The 22310-nt window shown below is 41.8% G+C and overlaps 1 protein-coding gene across 13 annotated transcripts in view; it reads right to left on the reverse strand.

Moving 5' to 3' along the window:
• Nucleotides 1–17003: 17003 nt before the first annotated feature.
• Nucleotides 17004–22310, reverse strand: part of Pign (phosphatidylinositol glycan anchor biosynthesis, class N) — a 147675-nt gene continuing 142368 nt past the window's right edge. For 11 of the 13 annotated variants that reach the window (XM_063272414.1, XM_063272411.1, XM_039090846.2 and 8 more), the window contains one exon: nucleotides 17004–21034. In XM_063272414.1, the coding sequence (XP_063128484.1) occupies nucleotides 20911–21034 (124 nt within the window). In that variant the 3' untranslated portion in view covers nucleotides 17004–20910. 13 annotated transcript variants of the gene reach the window in all.

Below are 22310 nucleotides of genomic sequence, written 5' to 3' on the forward strand. Positions count from 1 at the left end.
TTTGCATATGCTTGGCCCAGGGAGTGGCACTATTAGAAGCTGTGGCCTTGTTGAAGGAACTGTGTCACTGTGGGGTGGGCTTGGAGATTCTCCTCCTAACTGCCTGAGGATGCTCAGGCTGTTCCCGGCTTCCTTCGGGTGAAGATGTAAAAATCAGCTCCCCCTGCACCATGCCTGCCTGGATGCTGCTATGCTCCCACCTTGATGATAATGAACTGAACCTCTGAGCCTGTAAGCCAGACCCAATTAAATGTTGTCCTTTATAAAATTTGCATTGATCACGGTGTCAGTTCACAGCAATAAGACTCTAACTAAGACAGAAGTACAAAGACTTTTGAATTCCTACTAAGATAGCCCATTAAGCCCCATTTAAAGCATCCCACTGCTTTCCAAATCCAAAGTCCCAAGTCCACATTCTTCCAAACATAAGCATGGTCAGGCCTATCACAGCAATGCCCCAGTTCCTGGTACCAACATCTATCCTCACCAATGGCCTTCCATGGCCCCTCACACTGCCTAGCCTCAGCTGTTTTTCATGACCCCTTCAGGCCTTCAAAACCAGTACCACCTGGGTGACTCTTACACATTACCAAGTCCAGCCACAGCACAAGGTACAACCTTGGCATCTCTGGAACACAGCTCTCAAAAAAATACTTCCCAGAAGGTTTTACCACAGTGATGCCGATCTCTTTCTTAGCTCCAGCTAACCACCATCAATTGTCTCCTTCTCCTCTTAAATATAAAGCCAGAGACATATGGCTGAAGCTGCTGAGTTCTGCTACTTGCAGGAGCTAGAACATGGCCTCCTTTTTCTTTTTTTCTTTTTCTTTCTTCCTTCCTTCCTTCCTTCCTTCCTTCCTTTCTTTCTTTCTTTCTTCCTTTCTTTCTTTCTTCCTTTCTTTCTTTTTTTTTGTTACATTATCACTAGCTTCCCCTTTTCTAACTCCTTTACTGCCTAAGCTTGGCTGTCCTGGATCTTGCTCTGTAGAGCAACCTTGAATTTAGAAATCTGTTTGTCTTTGTCTCCTAGGATTAAAGGTTTGTACTAAATTGCCTGTAGCTAACTCAGCTAGGTGGGATCTTGCCCTAAGGTCATTACTTCCTTAATTTAATTTAATATCCTTGAACACAGGATTCAGCTCCATTTCACTTCCAGGTGTCTCTTTTTTTTTAAGATTCATTTATTTATTTAGCATATGTTCGTACGCTGTTGCTGTCTTCAGACATACCAGTATCCCCATTACAGATGGTTGTGAGCCACCAAGTGGTTGCTGGGACCACATGTGGTTGCTGAACTCAGGACCTCTGGAAGAGCAATCTGTGCTCTTAACCACTGACTGAGATATCTCTCCAGCCCTCCAGGTGTCTCTTTAATACTTGAACCATGTATTTTGTATTTTTCCTTTCTCAATTTCCCTCTTGTCATTAAAATGCAATTCATGAGACTTAACCAAAGAACAAAGTCTGTGATGGGCGTTTCCAAGACTTCCTTTGTCAATGTAATTAACCTGAGCCTTTTCACCTTAGCCTCTGGTAGACTCTTCAGACAAGGGCAAAAAGCAGCCACTTTCTACACCAAAATACAACAAAAGCAGTCTTTACAGTACATACCAATATTTTCCTCTGAAACCTCTTGGACCAGGCCTGCATAATTCAAATCACTCTCAGTAACAAAGACTTCCGAATTCCTACTATCGTAGCCTGTTAAGCCCCATTTAAAGCATTCCACTGCTTTCCAAATCCAAAGTTTGAAAATCCACATTCTTCCAAACAAAAGCATGGTCAGGCCGATCACAGCAATACCCCAGTCCCTGGTACCAATGAAAGACCCCAGCTTAGCAGCAGTAACGCCATTTTGCAAGGCTGTACTTAAGATGACTGGTTCAGGGAAAGGTTAGAACACTGAGTACACAGCAGCTGCCAAGCAGGATGTGTTTGGTTGAAGGCCTGGCAACAGGACGACTTCGGTTGAGCACCTGACAATGAAAAAAAGCCCCGGGAGAGGTCCCACACCCTGGTGGGGGGCTGAGTCAGTCGTTATGTTCCAAGAAGGTAGCTAAGAAACTTGCCCCCGGGCTGAACCCTTGGGGGGCCGAGTCAGCCGTTATGTTTCTGGAAGGTAGCTAGGAAACTTGCCCCCGGGCTAAACCCTTGCCATATTAGAATCCACCAATTATATCCCTGTAACCATGCATCTGCTTCTGTATGCTTGCTTCTGCTCCCCAAAATCCTATAAAAGCCCATCCTTGGTTCCGTGGGGCGCGCCAGTCCCCCGAGTGACTGAAGCGCCCGCAGGTGCCTGTGCCTGTGTATCCCGACAATAAACCAAATCCTCTTGCTGATTGCTTCCTGTGGTGTCTCGGTCTGGTCTTTGGAGTTAGAGGGTCTCCATCCCGAGGGAAAGTTCTCCCTGAGAGCTTTTCACCAACTTCTATCTTAGTTAGGGTTTTATTGCTTTGAACAGATATCGTGATCAATGCAAATTTTATAAAGAACATTTAATTGGGGCTGGCTTACAGGTTCAGAGGTTCAGTCCATTATCATCAAGGTGGGAATATGGCAGAATCCAGGCAGACCTCGTGCAGGAGGAGCTGAATTCTATACCTTCACCCGAAGGAAGCCAGGAACAGCCTGAGCATCCTCAGGCAGCTAGGAGGAGGGTCTCCAAGTCCACCACACAGTGAGACACTTCCTCCAACAAGGTCACACCTTCTAATAGTGCCACTCCCTGGGCCAAGCATATGCAAACCATCACACTATCTATACCATCTCTTAAAATACATGAGTCTCCAAAACTGCCCCTTTCAGAGTTGTCTCTCTTTAGGTAGCATTAATAAAGGATGCTATGCTTACCTTTTAGCCGTGCCATGTCCCAACATTTCAAACTGACTCAAGGTATTGACTTGACTCTTAAAGTATATATAGATCATTTGATTCTGCTGGCTTCTGACATCTATCATATTGGGTTACAAATTCTAGAGTCTGCCTCACCAGCAATTTCTTCCCTCCACCTGCTCTAAACTTTGTCTCTCCTAGCCTACTTGGTAAGTAACCTGTCACTGACTTTTGGAGCCTACTTTGCTCTCCAAAGCCTTGAAGTATCGAGGAACTGTTCGTGAACCCCAAAAGACCAATCAGGAGCCAATAAGATGCAATCACACCAGGGTCTTTTTACAAGCTCGAGCTTGGCCTTGACTCACTGCTGACCCACAGGGCAAGGTTTTATAGCAAGGAGGGGTGAGTGTCTCTAGCCTGGCAAGCATCTAACTGGGGGCAGGACTACTGTGGCCTTTAGCATAATTGGCTGGTGCTGGGAGCCAAACCATACACTTAACTTCTGCTTTCCTCCTGATTGGTAGTTGTAGGAAGTGAAGTGCCAGGGGAGCAGGCTTGTAACCTGGAGGTGTGGATTTGTTGGGGAATAACCTGGAAACTGGTGCTAGACACTGGATTTGTTGTGGGGAATAACCTGGAAATGCAGGTCTTATTTGGAGGTAGCCTGGAAACTGGAACTAGGTACTGGCCTGTTAGTTTATTTGAATTTAAACTTAGGTCAGGCTTTCTAAGATGGAGTCTGAACCAAAAAGTTTGGTCTCTCAGCCTCACCATATGGGCAACTTTTTAGTTATTAAAACACTTGCTTCTCTCCCTCTATTGAAACCCTCTGTTTCCTTTCCTTCTTCCCCTAGGAGCTGCCTGCTAAACCCTCCAGCTTCCTGAAGCCCTCTGGGCCTCTGTGGCCTTGTCTCTCATTTCTCTCAGCTCTGTCCTGGAAGTCTCACAGCTTCTCCATGTCCTCCTGGTTTCTTTGTCTCTCAGCTCCCACTTGGAGCATATAGAAACTCCCTCCAAAAAAGTTGTTTTGTGACCCTTTCTTGCTTCCTCCACCGACTCAGATTTTATTAAAGCCCCATTCTATTACCACAAACAGCTGGGCATCAGTACAGTTCAAATAGCCAAAATTGGTGTGCTCAATTTTCAGTGATCAATTTCTGTCACTGTACAAATGATCCAAAAACAAAAAACAAACTGAAAGACCCCCAAAGTGGGGAGACCTTCACTCAAGTCTTGGGATGATGCGACCTCCCAAGAACTCACGAGAGACCGTCCTTGCTGTAATCACACGAGGTTTATTGATAGGAATGACAGGAACCAGCACGCTGGGGTCGAGACTCATATCCCACACAGGGGTAGAGGAGTTCGACCCCGAGTAGCTGAGAGAAGGGGTATTTAAAGGAAGAAACCACAACCCAAGCGGGAAGGGAGGGTGTCATTGGAAAATGTTGAGAATACCAGTGAAAAATCACAAGGGAAAACTCCCTGTTTCTCAAGATTGTTCTCAAGATTTTCATCTAACTTTTATGGTCAGCAAGTTCCTGGAACAGAGTCACTAAACTGGCTGACCTACATTTTTGGCTCTACTCTGTTTGCTAGGGGGTCTGAATTTTTCCTGGTCTTTCAAAATCAAAACAATAAACAAACAAACAAAAGTTTATATTCTAAGTACTCCATAACACCCCAGATAGGACAGAGGGGTCACTGGTTAACTTTATTGTTGCATTTATCATAGCCATCCATCAGACATAATCAAAATACAGAGCATGCCTACACATTCCACTCTCTTAACTCCTAGGTATAGACATGGTAAAGGAAGCAGTCCAAAGTTCCTTATAGGTCCTCACAACCCTAATTCACACCTTTTAGATGATAATGATCCCCCTTTCTTGTCAAATTATCTCTTGTTTCAGAGAGTAACTTCTGCATATCAGGTAGATTTACTAATAGCTGAGACAGGTGGGTCTTTGTCTTTGGGGAGGAATGCCACCTTTATGTTAACCAACCAACATTATAAAAGATAAGATCCAACAACTCCACAGGGATCTCCAAAAAGTTGTAAAAAAATCACCCCATTGTCTCTGGCCAGTGAATCATTGACAATGCAAGATGGAATTGGATATGACACTTCATATATGTAAGTATGTCTATGTGTATGTGTATGTATGTATTTTATTTATACCTATTTATTTATATACTGCACATCCCATTTACTGCCCCCTTCCAGTCACCCCTCCTACCACCCTTCCATGTCCCCCTCCCCTTCTCCTCTGAGTGGGTGGGGTGCCCCCTAGATATCCCCACCCCCATCCTGGCACATCAGATCTATGGAGATAGGTGCATCTTCTCCCATTGAGGCCAGATAAAGAAGCTCAGTTAGAAGAACATATCACATAGATGGGCAACAGCTTTTGGGATAGCGTTAACTCTAGTTGTGTGGGACCTACATGAAGACCAAGATGCACATCTGCTACATATGTGCAGGGGGCTAGTTTTAGTCCATGATATTCTTTGGATGGTGGTTAAATCTCTGAGAGCCCCAAGAGTTCAGGTTAATTGACTCTGTTGGTCTTCCTGTGGAGTTCCTTCCCCCTTTGTGGACCCAAGTCTTCCTCCTGTTCTTCTATAGGAGTCCTCAAGATCCATCCACTGTCTGGATGTGGGTGTCTGTATCTGTCTGAATCAACTTCTGGGTGGAGCCTATTAGAGGACAACCATGCTAGACTCCTGTCTGCCAGCACAGAGTATCATTAACAGTGTCAGGGATTAGTCCTTGCCCATGGGATGAATTTCAAGTTATGTTGGTTACAGGGTGTTCATTCCCCCAGTTTCTGCTCTATTCCCCATCCCAGCATTTTCTTGTAGACAGGGTTGAATTTTGGCTCTAAAGTTTTGTGGGTGGGTTGGTGTCCCTATGGCTCCACCTAGGTTCCTGTCTGGCTACAGCAGGTGGCCTCTTCAGGTTCCATATACTTAATGCTGTGAGTCACAACTAAGGTCACTTCCATTGATTCTTAGGTACCTCCCATACCCCAGATCTATGTCTGAACCTGGAGATGCCTCCCACCTCTCCACCCCCATCATTTGCAGATTTCCATTCATTCTCACGGCCATCTAGCTATCTTTCCTGTCCCTTCCCACACCTGATCTTGAACCCCTGCAGGCTATTCCCATCCCCTCTCCCACCAGGTCCTTCCCTCCATCTGCCTCTTATGACAATTTTATTCCCCTTTCTAAGTGAGATTCACGTGGGTCTTCTTCTTGTTTAGCTTCTTTCAGTCTGTGGAGTGTAGCATGGTTGTATTGTAATTTATGGCTAATGTCCACTTAAAAGTGATTACATACCATGTATGTCCTTTTGGGACTGGGTTACCTCAATCAGGATGGTATTTTCAAGATCCATCCATTTATCTGCAAAATTCATGATAACTTCGTTCTTAATAGCTGAATAGCATTTCATTGTGTAGATGTATCACATTTTCTTGATCAATTCTTCACTTGAGGGACATATAGGTTGTTTCTAGTTGCTGGCTATTACGAATAAAGCTGCTATGAAAAAGTTGAGTAAGTGTCCTTGTGGGATGGTGGAACATTTTTCGGGTATATGCTCAGCAGTGGTATAGCTGAGCCTTGAGCAAGAACTATTCCCAGTTTTCTGAGAAACTGCCAAATTGATTTCCACAGCGGTTACACAAGTTTGCACTCCCACCAGCAATGGAGGATTATTTCTCTTTCTCCACATTCTTGCCAGCATACGCTGCCTCTTGAGTTTTATCTTAGCCATTCTGATGGGTGTAGATGAAACCTTAGAGTTGTTTTGATTTGCATTTCCATGATGACTAAGGACTTTATTTATTTAAGTGCTTCACACCCATTCCAAAATCCTCTGTCAAGAGTTCTGTTTACATCTGTATTCCATTTTTTAATTGGGTTATTGGTGTTTAACTTACTGAGTTCTTTACTTTGGGTATTAGTCCTCTCTCAGATGTAGGGTTGGTGAAAATCTTTTCCAAATCTGTAAGCTGATGTTTTGTCCTATTGACAGTGTCTTTGCTTTACAGGAAGAAGCTTTGCAGTTTCAGGAAGTTTCATTTGTCAATTGTTTGAGTCTGAGCCATTGGTATTCTGTTCAGAAAATTGTTTCCTGTACCAATTCGATCAAGTATATTTCCTAATTTCTCTTCTATGAGACTTAGTTTATCTGGTTTCAAGGTCCTTGCAGTTTTCTGCAGGGTAATAAATATGGATCTATTTGCATTCTTATATATGCAGACATCATTAGACTAGCACCAATTGCTGAATATGCTTTCTTTTTTCCCCATTATATGACTTTGGTTTCAAGTGGGTTTATTAAGTCTGTTGGGTCTATTTGACTTATTGTGTCTGTTAGTTTCATTATTTCTTTGTTTAGTTTTTGTCTGCATGATCTGTCAATTGGTGAGTGGGGAGTTGAAGTATCCCACTATTAATGTGTGGGGTTCAATGTGTAATTTAAGCTTTAGCAATGTTCCTTTTACAAATGTGACTGCTCTTGTGTTTGGGGCATAGAAGTACGGAAATGAGATATCTTGGTAGGTTTTTCCTTTGATGAGTATGAAGCATCTTTCCGTCTCTTTTGATTAATTTTGGTTCAAAGTCTATTAGATATTAGAATGACTACTCCAGCTTGCTTCTTGCATCCATTTGCTAAGAAAAAACTCTCCAGTCCTTTACTCTGAGGTAATGTCTATCTTTATTGCTGAGCTGTTTCTTGTATGCATCAGAATGATGGATCCTGCTTTCCCTGTTAACAGTGTCTTGTTATTGGGGAATTGAGTCCATTGATTTGGAGAGATATTAGTGACCAGTGATTGTTATTTCCTATTATTTTCATGTTGGAGGTGTATGCACATGAATGCTTCCCTTGTATTTGCTGGTATGGAATTAACTTATTTCTTGTGTTTCCTTGGATGTAGTTATTTATTCTCCGTGGGTTAGAGTTTTCCTTCTAGTATTTTTGGTAGGACTGAATTTGTTTGAGTATCTCTGCTTACCTGTATGGTTCATGATCTACATGTCTGTTGAAGATGGGCAGAGAGGTGGGCGGGGCGTGGGGTGGGGATGGAGGTCCCCTTGGGCTAGCAGGCTGCTCAGGGCAGCTCGGCTTGCTCCAGAGGACTCAGCAAGGAGGGAAGATTATTACTCTTATTATAGACACAAAGTTTTTTTTTCTTACTTGATTATAGGACTTTTATACATGTATTCCTTTTTTGGTTCTTTCCACTATGCCCTCAAGCTGGTCTCCTTCCTCTTCTTCCTCCCTAGTTGCCCTAATTCTGTTGTTACCTCTATCCTATTGCCTTTTCTGCCTTCCCATGACTTTTTCCCTTTGCTACCTTCATGGACGATATCCTCATCCATACTTATACAAAATATAAAAGCCGAAATCTTGGATCTGTATAGAATATTTGGGATTTGAGACATTTATCTTAGAAGCCTGGAATCCAGGCTGGGCTCCTCAGAGTAGTTGTAATAACTCAATTTTTGTATCTGAATTTTTTTATTATTTTTTTTATTAACTTGAGTATTTCTTATATACATTTCAAGTGTTATTCCCTTTCCCGGTTTCCGGGCAAACATCCCCCTCCCCCCTCCCCTTCCTTATGGGTGTCCCCCTCCCAACCCTCCCCCCATTGCCACCCTCCCCCCATAGTCTAGTTCACTGGGGGTTCAGTCTTAGCAGGACCCAGGGCTTCCCTTTCCACTGGTGCTCTTACTAGGATATTCATTGCTACCTATGGGGTCAGAGTCCAGGGTCAGTCCATGTATAGTATTTAGGTAGTGGCTTAGTCCCTGGAAGCTCTAGTTGCTTGACATTGTACTTTTGGGGTCTCGAGCCCCTTCAAGCTCTTCCAGTTCTTTCTCTGATTCCTTCAACGGGGGACCTATTCTCAGTTCAGTGGTTTGCGGCTGGCATTCACCTCTGTATTTGCTGTATTCTGGCTGTGTCTCTCAGGAGCGATCTACATCCGGCTCCTGTCGGTCTGCACTTCTTTGCTTCATCCATCTTGTCTAATTGGGTGGCTGTATATGTATGGGCCACCTAGGGGACAGGCTCTGAATGGGTGTTCCTTCAGTCTCTGTTTTAATCTTTGCCTCTCCCTTCCCAGCCAAGGGTATTCTTTTTCCTCATTTAAAGAAGGAGTGAAGCATTCACATTTTGATCATCCGTCTTGAGTTTTGTTTGTTCTAGGGATCTAGGGTAATTCAAGCATTTGGGCTAATAGCCACTTACCAATGAGTGCATACCATGTATGTCTTTCTGTGATTGGGTTAGCTCACTCAGGATGATATTTTCCAGTTCCAACCATTTGCCTACGAATTTCATAAACTCATTGTTTTTGATAGCTGAGTAATATTCCATTGTGTAGATGTACCACATTTTCTGTATCCATTCCTCTGTTGAAGGGCATCTGGGTTCTTTCCATTTTCTGGCTATTATAAATAAGGCTGCGATGAACATAGTGGAGCACGTGTCTCTTTTATATGTTGAGGCATCTTTTGGGTATATGCCCAAGAGAGGTATAGCTGGATCCTCAGGCAGTTCAATGTCCAATTTTCTGAGGAACCTCCAGACTGATTTCCAGAATGGTTTTACCAGTCTGCAATCCCACCAACAATGGAGGAGTGTTCCTCTTTCTCCACATCCTCGCCAGCATCTGCTGTCCCCTGAGTTTTTGATCTTAGCCATTCTCACTGGTGTGAGGTGAAATCTCAGGGTTGTTTTGATTTGCATTTCCCTTATGACTAAAGATGTTGAACATTTCTTTAGGTGTTTCTCAGCCATTCGGCATTCCTCAGCTGTGAATTCTTTGTTTAGCTCTGAACCCCATTTTTTAATAGGGTTATTTGTTTCCCTGCGGTCTAACTTCTTGAGTTCTTTGTATATTTTGGATATAAGGCCTCTATCTGTTGTAGGATTGGTAAAGATCTTTTCCCAATCTGTTGGTTGCCGTTTTGTCCTAACCACAGTGTCCTTTGCCTTACAGAAGCTTTGCAGTTTTATGAGATCCCATTTGTAGATTCTTGATCTTAGAGCATAAGCCATTGGTGTTTTGTTCAGGAAATTTTTTCCAGTGCCCATGTGTTCCAGATGCTTCCCTAGTTTTTCTTCTATTAGTTTGAGTGTGTCTGGTTTGATGTGGAGGTCCTTGATCCACTTGGACTTAAGCTATGTACAGGGTGATAAGCATGGATCGATCTGCATTCTTCTACATGTTGACCTCCAGTTGAACCAGCACCATTTGCTGAAAATGCTATCTTTTTTCCATTGGATGGTTTTGGCTCCTTTGTCAAAAATCAAGTGACCATAGGTGTGTGGGTTCATTTCTGGGTCTTCAATTCTATTCCATTGGTCTATCTGTCTGTCTCTGTACCAATACCATGCAGTTTTTATCACTATTGCTCTGTAATACTGCTTGAGTTCAGGGATAGTGATTCCCCCTGAAGTCCTTTTATTGTTGAGGATAGCTTTAGCTATCCTGGGTTTTTTGTTATTCCAGATGAATTTGCAAATTGTTCTGTCTAACTCTTTGAAGAATTGGATTGGTATTTTGATGGGGATTGCATTGAACCTGTAGATTGCTTTTTGTAAAATGGCCATTTTTACTATATTAATCCTGCCAATCCATGAGCATGGGAGATCTTTCCATCTTCTGAGGTCTTCTTCAATTTCTTTCCTCAGTGTCTTGAAGTTCTTATTGTACAGATCTTTTACTTGCTTGGTTAAAGTCACACCGAGGTACTTTATATTATTTGGGTCTATTATGAAGGGTGTCGTTTCCCTAATTTCTTTCTCGGCTTGTTTCTCTTTTGTATAGAGGAAGGCAACTAATTTATTTGAGTTAATTTTATACCCAGCCACTTTGCTGAAGTTGTTTATCAGCTTTAGTAGTTCTCTGGTGGAACTTTTGGGATCACTTAAATATACTATCATGTCATCTGCAAATAGTGATATTTTGACCTCTACTTTTACTATCTGTATCCCCTTGATCTCCTTTTGTTGTCTGATTGCTCTGGCCAGAACTTCAAGAACTATATTGAATAAGTAGGGAGAGAGTGGGCAGCCTTGTCTAGTCCCTGATTTTAGTGGGATTGCTTCAAGTTTCTCTCCATTTAGTTTAATGTTAACAACTGGATTGCTGTATATGGCTTTTACTATGTTTAGGTATGGGCCTTGAATTCCTATTCTTTCCAGGACTTTTATCATGAAGGGGTGTTGAATTTTGTTAAATGCTTTCTCAGCATCTAATGAAATGATCATGTGGTTCTGTTCTTTCAGTTTGTTTATATAATGGATCACGTTGATGGTTTTCCGTATATTAAACCATCCCTGCATGCCTGGGATGAAGCCTACTTGATCATGGTGGATGATGGTTTTGATGTGCTCTTGAATTCGGTTTGCCAGAATTTTATTGAGTATTTTTGCATCGATAATCCTAAGGGAAATTGGTCTGAAGTTCTCTTTCTTTGTTGTGTCTTTGTGTGGTTTAGGTATAAGAGTAATTGTGGCTTCGTAGAAGGAATTCGGTAGTGCTCCATCTCTTTCATTTTTGTGGAATAGTTTGGATAATATTGGTATGAGGTCTTCTATGAAGGTTTGATAGAATTCTGCACTAAACCCGTCTGGACCTGGGCTCTTTTTGGTTGGGAGACCTTTAATGACTGCTTCTATTTCCTTAGGAGTTATGGGGTTGTTTAACTGGTTTATCTGTTCCTGATTTAACTTCGAAACCTGGTATCTGTCTAGGAAATTGTCCATTTCCTGAAGATTTTCAAGTTTTGTTGAATATAGGTTTTTATAGTAAGATCTGATGATTTTTTGAATTTCCTCTGAATCTGTAGTTATGTCTCCCTTTTCATTTCTGATTTTGTTAATTTGGACGCACTCTCTGTGTCCTCTCGTTAGTCTGGCTAAGGGTTTATCTATCTTGTTGATTTTCTCAAAGAACCAACTTTTGGTTCTGTTGATTCTTTCTATGGTCCTTTTTGTTTCTACTTGGTTGATTTCAGCTCTGAGTTTGATTATTTCCTGCCTTCTACTCCTCCTGGGTGTATTTGCTTCTTTTTGTTCTAGAGCTTTTAGGTGTGCTGTCAAGCTGCTGACATATGCTCTTTCCTGTTTCTTTCTGCAGGCACTCAGCGCTATGAGTTTTCTTCTTAGCACAGCTTTCATTGTGTCCCATAAGTTTGGGTATGTTGTATCTTCATTTTCATTAAATTCTAAAAAGTTTTTAATTTCTTTCTTTATTTCTTCCTTGACCAGGTTATCATTGAGTAGAGCATTGTTCAATTTCCACGTATATGTAGGCATTCTTCCCTTATTGTTATTGAAGACCAGTTTTAGGCCGTGGTGGTCCGATAGCACGTATGGGATTATTTCTATCTTTCTGTACCTGTTGAGGCCCGTTTTTTGACCAATTATATGGTCAATTTTGGAGAAAGTACCATGAGGAGCTGAGAAGAAGGTATATCCTTTTGCTTTAGGATAGAATGTTCTATAAATATCCGTTAAGTCCATTTGGCTCATGACTTCTCTTAGTCTGTCGACATCACTGTTTAATTTCTGTTTCCATGATCTGTCCATTGATGAGAGTGGGGTGTTGAAATCTCCCACTATTATTGTGTGAGGTGCAATGTGTGTTTTGAGCTTTAGTAAGGTTTCTTTTACGTATGTAGGTGCCCTTGTATTTGGGGCATAGATATTTAGGATTGAGAGTTCATCTTGGTGGATTTTTCCTTTGATGAATATGAAGTGTCCTTCCTTATCTTTTTTGATGACTTTTAGTTGGAAATTGATTTTATTTGATATTAGAATGGCTACTCCAGCTTGCTTCTTCTGACCATTTGCTTGGAAAGTTGTTTTCCAGCCTTTCACTCTGAGGTAGTGTCTGTCTTTGTCTCTGAGGTGTGTTTCCTGTAGGCAGCAGAATGCAGGGTCCTCGTTGTATATCCAGTTTGTTAATCTATGTCTTTTTATTGGGGAGTTGAGGCCATTGATATTGAGAGATATTAAGGAATAGTGATTATTGCTTCCCGTTATATTCATATTTGGATGTGAGGTTATGTTTGTGTGCTTTCATTCTCTTTGTTTTGTTGCCAAGACGATTAGTTTCTTGCTTCTTCTAGGGTATAGCTTGCCTCCTTATGTTGGGCTTTACCATTTATTATCCTTTGTAGTGCTGGATTTGTGAAAAGATATTGTGTAAATTTGGTTTTGTCATGGAATATCTTGGTTTCTCCATCAATGTTAGTTGAGAGTTTTGCTGGATACAGTAACCTGGGCTGGCATTTGTGTTCTCTTAGGGTCTGTATAACATCAGTCCAGGATCTTCTGGCCTTCATAGTTTCTGGCGAGAAGTCTGGTGTGATTCTGATAGGTCTCCCTTTATATGTTACTTGACCTTTTTCCCTTACTGCTTTTAATATTCTTTCTTTATTTTGTGCGTTTGGTGTTTTGACAATTATGTGACGGGAGGTGTTTCTTTTCTGGTCCAATCTATTTGGAGTTCTGTAGGCTTCTTGTATGTCTATGGGTATCTCTTTTTTTAGGTTAGGGAAGTTTTCTTCTATGATTTTGTTGAAGATATTTACTGGTCCTTTGAGCTGGGAGTCTTCACTCTCTTCTATACCTATTATCCTTAGGTTTGATCTTCTCATTGAGTCCTGGATTTCCTGTATGTTTTGGACCAGTAGCTTTTTCTGCTTTACATTATCTTTGACAGTTGAGTCAATGATTTCTATGGAATCTTCTGCTCCTGAGATTCTCTCTTCCATCTCTTGTATTCTGTTGGTGAAGCTTGTATCTACAGCTCCTTGTCTCTTCTTTTGGTTTTCTATATCCAGGGTTGTTTCCATGTGTTCTTTCTTGATTGCTTCTATTTCCATTTTTAATTCCTTCAACTGTTTGATTGTGTTTTCCTGGAATTCTTTCAGGGATTTTTGTGTCTCCTCTCTATGGGCTTCTACTTGTTTATTTATGTTTTCCTGGAATTCTTTCAGGGATTTTTGTGTCTCCTCTCTATGGGCTTCTACTTGTTTATTTATGTTTTCCTGGAATTCTTTCAGGGATTTTTGCGATTCTTTCAGGCATTTTTGTGATTCCTCTCTGTAGGCTTCTACTTGTTCTCTAAGGGAGTTCTTCACGTCTTTCTTGAAGTCCTCCAGCATCATGATCAAAAATGATTTTGGAACTAGATCTTGCTTTTCTGGTGTGTTTGGATATTCCATGTTTGTTTTGATGGGAGAATTGGGCCCTGATGGTGCCATGTAGTCTTGGTTTCTGTTGCTTGGGTTCCTGCGCTTGCCTCTCGCCATCAGATTATCTCTAGTGTTACTTTGTTCTGCTATTTCTGACAGTGGCTAGACTGTCCTATAAGCCTGTGTGTCAGGAGTGCTGTAGACCTGTTTTCCTCTCTTTCAGTCAGTTATGGGGACAGAGTGTTCTGCTTTCCAGCGTGTGGTTTTTCCTCTCTACAGGTCTTCAGCTGTTCCTGTGGGCCTGTGTCTTGAGTTCACCAGGCAGCTTTCTTGCAGCAGAAAAGTTGGTCTTACCTGTGGTCCCGAGGCTCAAGTTCGCTCGTGGGGTGCTACCCACGGGCTCTCTGCAGCGGCAGCAACCAGGAAGACCTGTGCCGCCGTTTCCGGGAGCTTCAGTGCACCAGGGTTCCAGATGGTCTTTGGCTTTTTCCTCTGGCATCCGAGATGTGTGTGCAGAGAGCAGTCTCTTCTGGTTTCCCAGGCTTGTCTGCCTCTCTGAAGGTTCAGCTCTCCCTCCCACGGGATTTGGGTGCAGAGAACTGTTTATCCGGTCTGTTTCCTTCTGGTTCTGGTGGTGTCTCAGGCACAGGGGTCCTGCCGCTCCTGGGCCCTCCCCCACGGGAGCCCAGAGGCCTTATACAGTTTCCTCTTGGGCCAGGGATGTGGGCAGGGGTGAGCAGTGTTGGTGGTCTCTTCTGCTCTGCAGCCTCAGGAGTGCCCACCTGACCAGGCGGTTGGGTCTCTCTCTCACAGGGTCTAGTATCTGAGTTTTTTTTTCAGTTCCAAGGAGCTTGGGAGATTGTGCCCAGTTTATAAAGTGTTTGCCACACAATCATGAAGACCACAGTTAAATCCTTAATACTCATGAGCTTAGCAGCTAGCCAGTCTAGCCTACTAAATAAGTTCTAGGCCAAGAAGAGACCTGTCTCTCCCAGTAAGGTGGGCAGCTCCAGAAGAAAGACACCTGAGGTCAACCTTTAGCCTCCATGAATGCTTGGATACAGTTTATAGACTTGAGTACACTCACACTCAAACACACAATTTCATCGTTCTAGCTCAAAAATCTTGCAAATGACTGAAATAGGCCTGGCCTGAGTCAGATGTGCACTAGTAAATCAGTCAACTGTGGGAAGAGACAAGCAAACCAACTCATTTAGTTCTTCAAAGATATCAGGCTCAGGGTGCCGACAGCTGTCCCAAGAAGAGAACATTGAGCAAGAGCACAGCTGCCTACTGCAAAACCATGCTGCACACCAATTTATACAAATAAAAAGAAACCACATTAGTATAGATGCCTAAATGGCCTGAGTGCTGGCAGCTGAGCAAAAGGCAAGCGAGGAGATGGAGTAATAGGAAAAAGAGAAACCACAGAGCACATGAAGTATCCCACCTTATATCTAACAAGCAACATACATTGTAAAGTTATTTGTGAAGAGAGTAAACATTTTAATATTTTTTATTTTCAAAATTTCATAGAAAATGTGTAAGAACGGTGTAGAGTTCCTACACAGCCCTTCAATCAGTTTCTACTTAACACCTTACATCAATAGGTGCATTTCTCACAGTTAACAATATAGGTTGATATTGTATTAACTGCATGATATTCAGACTTTCTTAGTTCTTTCTTCTTCAGCATCCTATCCAGGAGACCATTTAGTAGTCATGTCTTCTTAGATTCTTCCTGCTGCTGGTAGCTTCTTAGACTTTTCTCATTTTTGATAACCTTTAGTTTTGAAGACTAAGCCATCAGGTTTTTGTAGAATATTCTGTAACTCTTCCTAAATTGAGACATGTCCATTATTCCTTATGATTTAACAGAGGTTGTGAACTGTCAAGAGGAAGGTGTCAATTTCATGATGGCATGCCCAATGTGCGTACTGTCATTACCACTTCCACTGTTGATCTAACCTCAATCACCTGGCCAAAGTGGTACAAAAAAGGTCTGGCTGATAAGCTACAACCTATTACAATAATTTTCAGGATAGAACAAAAATAAACTAAGGCACATCAAGAAAATGAGTTTGATTTTTCTAATTTCAAACTTGAAAGACATTATTTCTCTTCAGCAAGCACAGGACCCATTAAAACACCGATCACATATTCTTAGTTATCCTATGAAGATTAACACATCGATGGTAAAAGTATCTGTAAGGACTGACAGTGATCTTTGTCAATAACATTATCCAAATCCACTGAACACATTAGACTAAAAAGAACTTCAATGGCACAGTGGCACACACCTGCAATGCTACACTCAGAAACGAGGCACAGGATCACTCTGAGACCAGTTTTGGCTACATAATCAGACCAGGATCCAAGGAAATATCGTGGAAGCATTGCTACTTGTTGGTAGATGATGCAAGTCAATCTAATTAAATCATTGCATAAAAAGAACTCACCTGTTCACCTAAGAGTAATAATTCAAAAATTTAGTCATTTTAAGAAATCTAGACAAACTAATATTTTCATTGTGTTCTCATAAAATATTTTAATATTCATATATGCGTATGTTTTAAAAAAAAAAAAACCTGCCATCTGCCCCCTCACATTTCTCTCCCACCTTTGTGAGCTTTTTTCGTGTTTTTTTTTTTTTAATTAAATACTCACCATGCCCATTAGTGCTGCCTGTATTCCATAGGTATAGCAACCATCTACATGAAAATGAGTGGCTTCTCAGGGCCCAGGTCACAGAAGAAAACAGACTGTCCCTGCCAGAGCAGCCATCATACTCCAATAGCTCCTCAGAGAGCTGGTTGGGGCTGCATGGTCCCCTTTCCCACCCATGCTGGGATCCAAGCTACCTTGACTTGTTTTCAAATTTTTGAACAAAGTTGTACTAAAACATTTCACTAGTAACCACAAGAAACAAGTTGAGAGTTGTGATTTTACTTTTTCAGGATAAGGATGCAAAAGAGAAGAAAGTCCAACAGAGACAGACAGTGATATACAGGTAAAATCCCCAGTGTGTTCTCAAGTTTTCCCAGTTCAACAGTTATAATAAACACACTTTACCAGTTGCCAGGAAAAGTTTCAATTAAATATAAAACACCCATTTGTAAAAATTGTGTGGAAAAGTCCTACCCATCAGGATGGAGAAAATACTCTGCTGCCAGGCATATGGAAGCTGTGGCATCATGCATAAATCAATCTCACTAACTATCAGATGAAATAAATGCACCTCTAAACCTTTCTAACCTAGATGTTTCCCAAACGCCTCAGGAAGGAACCCTTTTACTATCATATATTTATCAACATCTGATGCTTTGAAACAATTCTCAAAACCCTGTTTGTGCACATAAATAATAAAATTCTAATGGTGAGTCCATTAACAGTCTATTTTAGTGTACTAGAGAAAATTAGTGACGATACATCTCAAATATTTTTATTTCTTTATAGAATTACACTTCAACAAAATCTATTGTTATACATTATACCAGGACAGAAATGGGAAATGCTACCATGACATTACCAGGAACTGAAAGTACCCAGCACAACAATCTTATGCACTTTGAAGCATGTTAGAGAGGACGAGGGCACCATTGGATAATGAACTACTGAGGAAAGGAGAGCCCTGGCCAAGTTACCTTTGGTCTCTTAAAGGCTCCTGAGCACTAGTGAGACATGGGAACTCTCCATTACTGAGTTGGTGCATTGTCCTTCTCTCTAGCTTCCTGATGAGATGGCATCTAAAGGGTCTAAAGGTTCACTCGGCTCCCACAAGGAGAAGGGAACACTTAGCTGCTGCCCCTCTCTAGAGGCAGGACCGTGCAGCACTTCACTGCCCGCTGAACTACTAGCATTAGAAGTACTTTCAAAAGGAAGAAGAAAGGAAGCCCTGACTGCTAACAGTATGTAAGCGTGCAGGGGGTGGCAGGGAGGAGGCCTGATGTGTAAGTAGCATGAAATCTGGAATGAGTCTTCTTGAGAAGCCACACTGTAACTAATGAGTCACTTTCTAGTTCAGTTCCCTGATAATTAGGTTACACCACTCTTTACATACAGCCATTACAACAGTCCCCTAAGCCATCACTGTTACCTAACATAGGGCCTCCCGTAACATGTGTTGTCTATGCTGACTCTGAATGTGTGATCCTCCTCTTCAGCTTTCTAAACTTCTGAGACTAAAGACAGGCCTGTGCCACCACATCCGGCTTGTAACAAAATTTTCTAATGAAAGAAAGCACTTTGTGTTCTAAGACTTTATACACTAAATAATAAAATACAAAGAATTTATTGGCAAATTATAACCATTACAGTCAATAGCAAAGATTCATTCATGATTCATATAACAGTATGTTTTTCATCTTCATTCGATATTTTAATTTTTTTCACCTTGAGATACCTACTTTAATCCTTTTTAACACAGGGTTTTAGAAGCAGGGACAGGATGTTGTCTAATTTTCTATGGCCTTCAACTCATGAACTCCTGCTAAACCTCCCTAGTTCTGGAATTACAGATATCTGGCACCATGCCCAGTTTATGCCCACTTCCCTAAAACGCTTCCTAATTTAAACAATGCTGACTGGCATATCTCATAGGTTTTCATTTTGAAACCTAGTATAATGTTAAGAAAATGGAAAAAAATGCCTTAAAAAATAAAAATGTTGCCTAAATATCATTTAATTCTGCTATTCAATGTAAAAATGTAAGTTATGAGAAACCCTGTACCAGACGAAGGGTACAACCCCAGCGAATGTGTCAGGCTGAGCACAGCAGGGAGCACCACAGGTGCAGAAGCAGTGCCTTCTACAGACTGGAAGCAGCAACCCAGAGGTCAGAAAGTACTTTGGAGAACACAATTTAAAATACAAGGACCTTTTCTGATGTTGGCCTGAAAACATTAATTATGAAGTTGGAGAGATGTCTCAGTACTTAAAAAGTAAATACTATTCATGCAGAGGACCTGAGTTTGGGTCTTAGCACCCATGTTATGCATCTCACAACCTCACAACCTGTTAACTACAGCTTCAGGGATCCAATACCCTCTTATGGACTCTGAGGACACCTGTGCTCACATGTTCACACACACACACACACACACACACACACACACACACACACACACACACTTACTTACTTACTTAAAATTAACCCCTAACAATGCACTGATTCCACTGTAGAAGAGGACTGTAAATTAAATTGTACAAGTTAAATGGTAAGTGTTCATACAGTGGGATCAGAAGCCACCTGAGGGTCTAGGAAGGTAGCTGGGTCCTGGTTCTGCCCATGTGAGCATTGCTGCAGCAGATCCTTGGAGCTGCCACACAGACTGCTCCACAGTGATGGTAAGGCCTGTGTTAGGACTGGTACTTCTTGTTAAATGCAGTACAGTGCGTTTCCTGCCTTATAAGTAGAAAATAAAGTATATTTTGCTTATCTGAGCTTACTCTTCTAGATACATATTTCCTCATCTACCAATTTGAAAAATTTAATAACTTGTAAAGAGCTTTTTGTTCATCAGTGTAGACTAGAATGATATAACGAATCAAAAGCAACTATCTTTTAAATCGGATATATACCAGCAAAATATCAGTCAAGTACTTCAAGTATTCTATAGGCAACTCTATACTGTATGGTCAATTTATGGAAAACCCAAATAAAAATTATTCAAATTGCTTCATACACTGGAATATACAAAGGGAAAAATGCTCAATCCAATGGGACGGCTGGCCTTTGGTCTGGCTAGAATATCAAGACAAAAGAGTAGCAATTTGAGGATGTTGGCCTGGAAACCAGGAAGGGGAATAACAATCGAAATGTAAATAAGAAATACTCAAGTTAATAAAGATTAAAAAAAAAAAGAGTAGCAATTTGATTTGAATCTTTATGATACTGTTAGGAAACTACAGCCTTTGATTTGGGGAGTGATACTGAAACAATAACCAAGAAAGCTGCAGAGTGCCCCAGAGTTTGAAGATAATCCAGAAATGGACAAAACGTAAAGGTGAAAGCTTAGAGGCACAAGCCAATATACTGCAGGAGCAGAAATGGCAAAGATGGCAGACAGCTTGGCCTTGAGGCTCAGTGAATCCCAGATTGCAGCCTCACCTGTCTTACTCATCATATACTCCAGCAGTCAGATACCACAAAAGTGAGCCAACGCTGGGGTTTGTGTTGTAACCTGTGGTTCCCTCAGTCCATACTTGGGGATGACTTTGGAGAGCATCAGTACCACCCCCACAGGTACATGAAGATGATAGTGAGGAGCAAAGGACTGCAGGTGCCCTCAAACATTACTGGGAAAAGCTGTCAAACAAGAGAAAAACCAATAAAAATCATATAATACCAGTATCATTTCTAGCCTGTAATACCCAAAGAGAAAAGAAGCCCCTTGGAAGTGTCATAAGGAATTCATTATTCTGTGTTAACCAAAAGAAACAGGAAGCTCTATTATTTCAGAACACCTGTAAATCCAGAATGCCAGATGCAACATTCTCTAGAAGAGAACGTACTGTGCATTATTATCCATCGTCTCTTAAAACTGCAGTGTTAACATGTATGTGTGTGATATATATGTGCATGACATGTATGCAAGTACATGGTATATGTGTGTCACAGCATGTACTCGGAGGCCAAAGTTGGAGCCTTTGAAAGTCTGTTTTCTCCTTCCAGTGTGGGTTTCAGGGATCAAACTCAGGTTGTCAGTTTGTGCAACAAGCACTTTTACCAGCTGAGCCATCTTGCTGGTCCAATATCCATTTTCTTGAATCCTTGGTGGGACTTTTCTTTAAGAAGGAGAAACAGAATGCAGATGCTGACTGACGGCTTCACCAACATCACATGAGATGGCTTTTGGGCTTGCCACACAGTTGGAGTTTCTTTGTTGTGAGCAATTGTGCCAGGCCATTAAGAAACACCAGAAAGATGGTCATGGACATGACAATCACATAGTGGCTGATGCTGCAGAAGGAAAAAGAAACACAGAGTAGGCAAGGAGGTAAGGTTTGAGAAAAGGCACAAGATTCCTTCAATCTTAATTGGAGAAATCTTTAACTTGGTGTACAAAACATGGAATTACAAAAAATGCATAGCATTAGAAAAGGTATCACTGATTTAAAACAGACCCAGGAGCTAGGGAGGTGGCCCGTGGATGAAGTGCTTTCCAAGTAAGCATGAGAACCCGAGTCCCCAGCACCCATGTCAAGTCAGACATGGCAGCACATTCCTGCTGGAGGTGAAGGCTGGAGGATCTCATGTTCTCACTGGCCAACCAGCCCATCTAGGATAAATGGCTAACTGAGTACCTACTAAACATAGCAAAGTAGACCTGGCCACTAGGTTCTCCCGGTGTCCCTCAGTTCCTGTCTGTTACAGGGTGTGGCTGGCATACCATGCCCCCTACCCTAAATCCTCCAGCCCAGGAGGAGCTGGGCTGCTTTCCCCCAGTTACCCTTCTCTATATAATCCAGCCATTTTGCTTACCTGGCCCTTTTGTCTGCTTTATTCTCCTAATTCTCTGGGTCTCCCCTCTTCTTGCTCCCCTTCTCCTCACATGGGGCCAGTTCAGGGTCATGTTTACCCTGAGCTTTCAAAGACGTCTGTTCCTTTTAATTGTAATAACCTCCTCCCCCACCATACCTAGGAGGAGTCCTTTACTTCATTTATTTCTCTTTCATTTATCTGGTGCTGAAAGTATGAGATCGAAGTAAATGAGTTTTTCCAAGAGACTTGGCCTCTCTAAACCAACCAAGCTGCTGACTTGACTCTCTTAATGTTTGTTTCTGTTTGCTTTTGCCACCCACCACATTTGATTCCAAATTCTAGAGTCAGCATCTTCAGCTGTGATCTCCTTCCACCTACTCTAACAGTCCATCTCTTGCCTACTCAGTAAGTGTCCGCTCTCCGGCTTCTGGAGCTTTCTATGCACTTCAGGGCATCCATGACATAGGCATCTCCCTGCCAAGCCCTCTGGGTCCCTATCATGTGGTCAATTCTCTACTTACTAAGATATTTACTCCTCTCCCTCTTTTGGAATCCTCCCATTTTCTCAAACCCCTCCCAGTCTACCTTTTCAGCAGTTTTCTCCTTTACTTGCTTACCCATCTGTCTCATCTTTCCTCCTCAACTAGGTCAATGTTCCCACAGAGCTGTCTACTTTATCTACTTTTACTTCAAAAGCCACAGTGGTGTGCCAGGATGCATCTCTCGTCACATGGAAAAGGCCATCTCTCCTTTG

The sequence above is a fragment of the Rattus norvegicus genome, chromosome 13 (genome assembly GCF_036323735.1).
Source record: "Rattus norvegicus strain BN/NHsdMcwi chromosome 13, GRCr8, whole genome shotgun sequence".
NCBI lineage: Eukaryota > Metazoa > Chordata > Mammalia > Rodentia > Muridae > Rattus > Rattus norvegicus.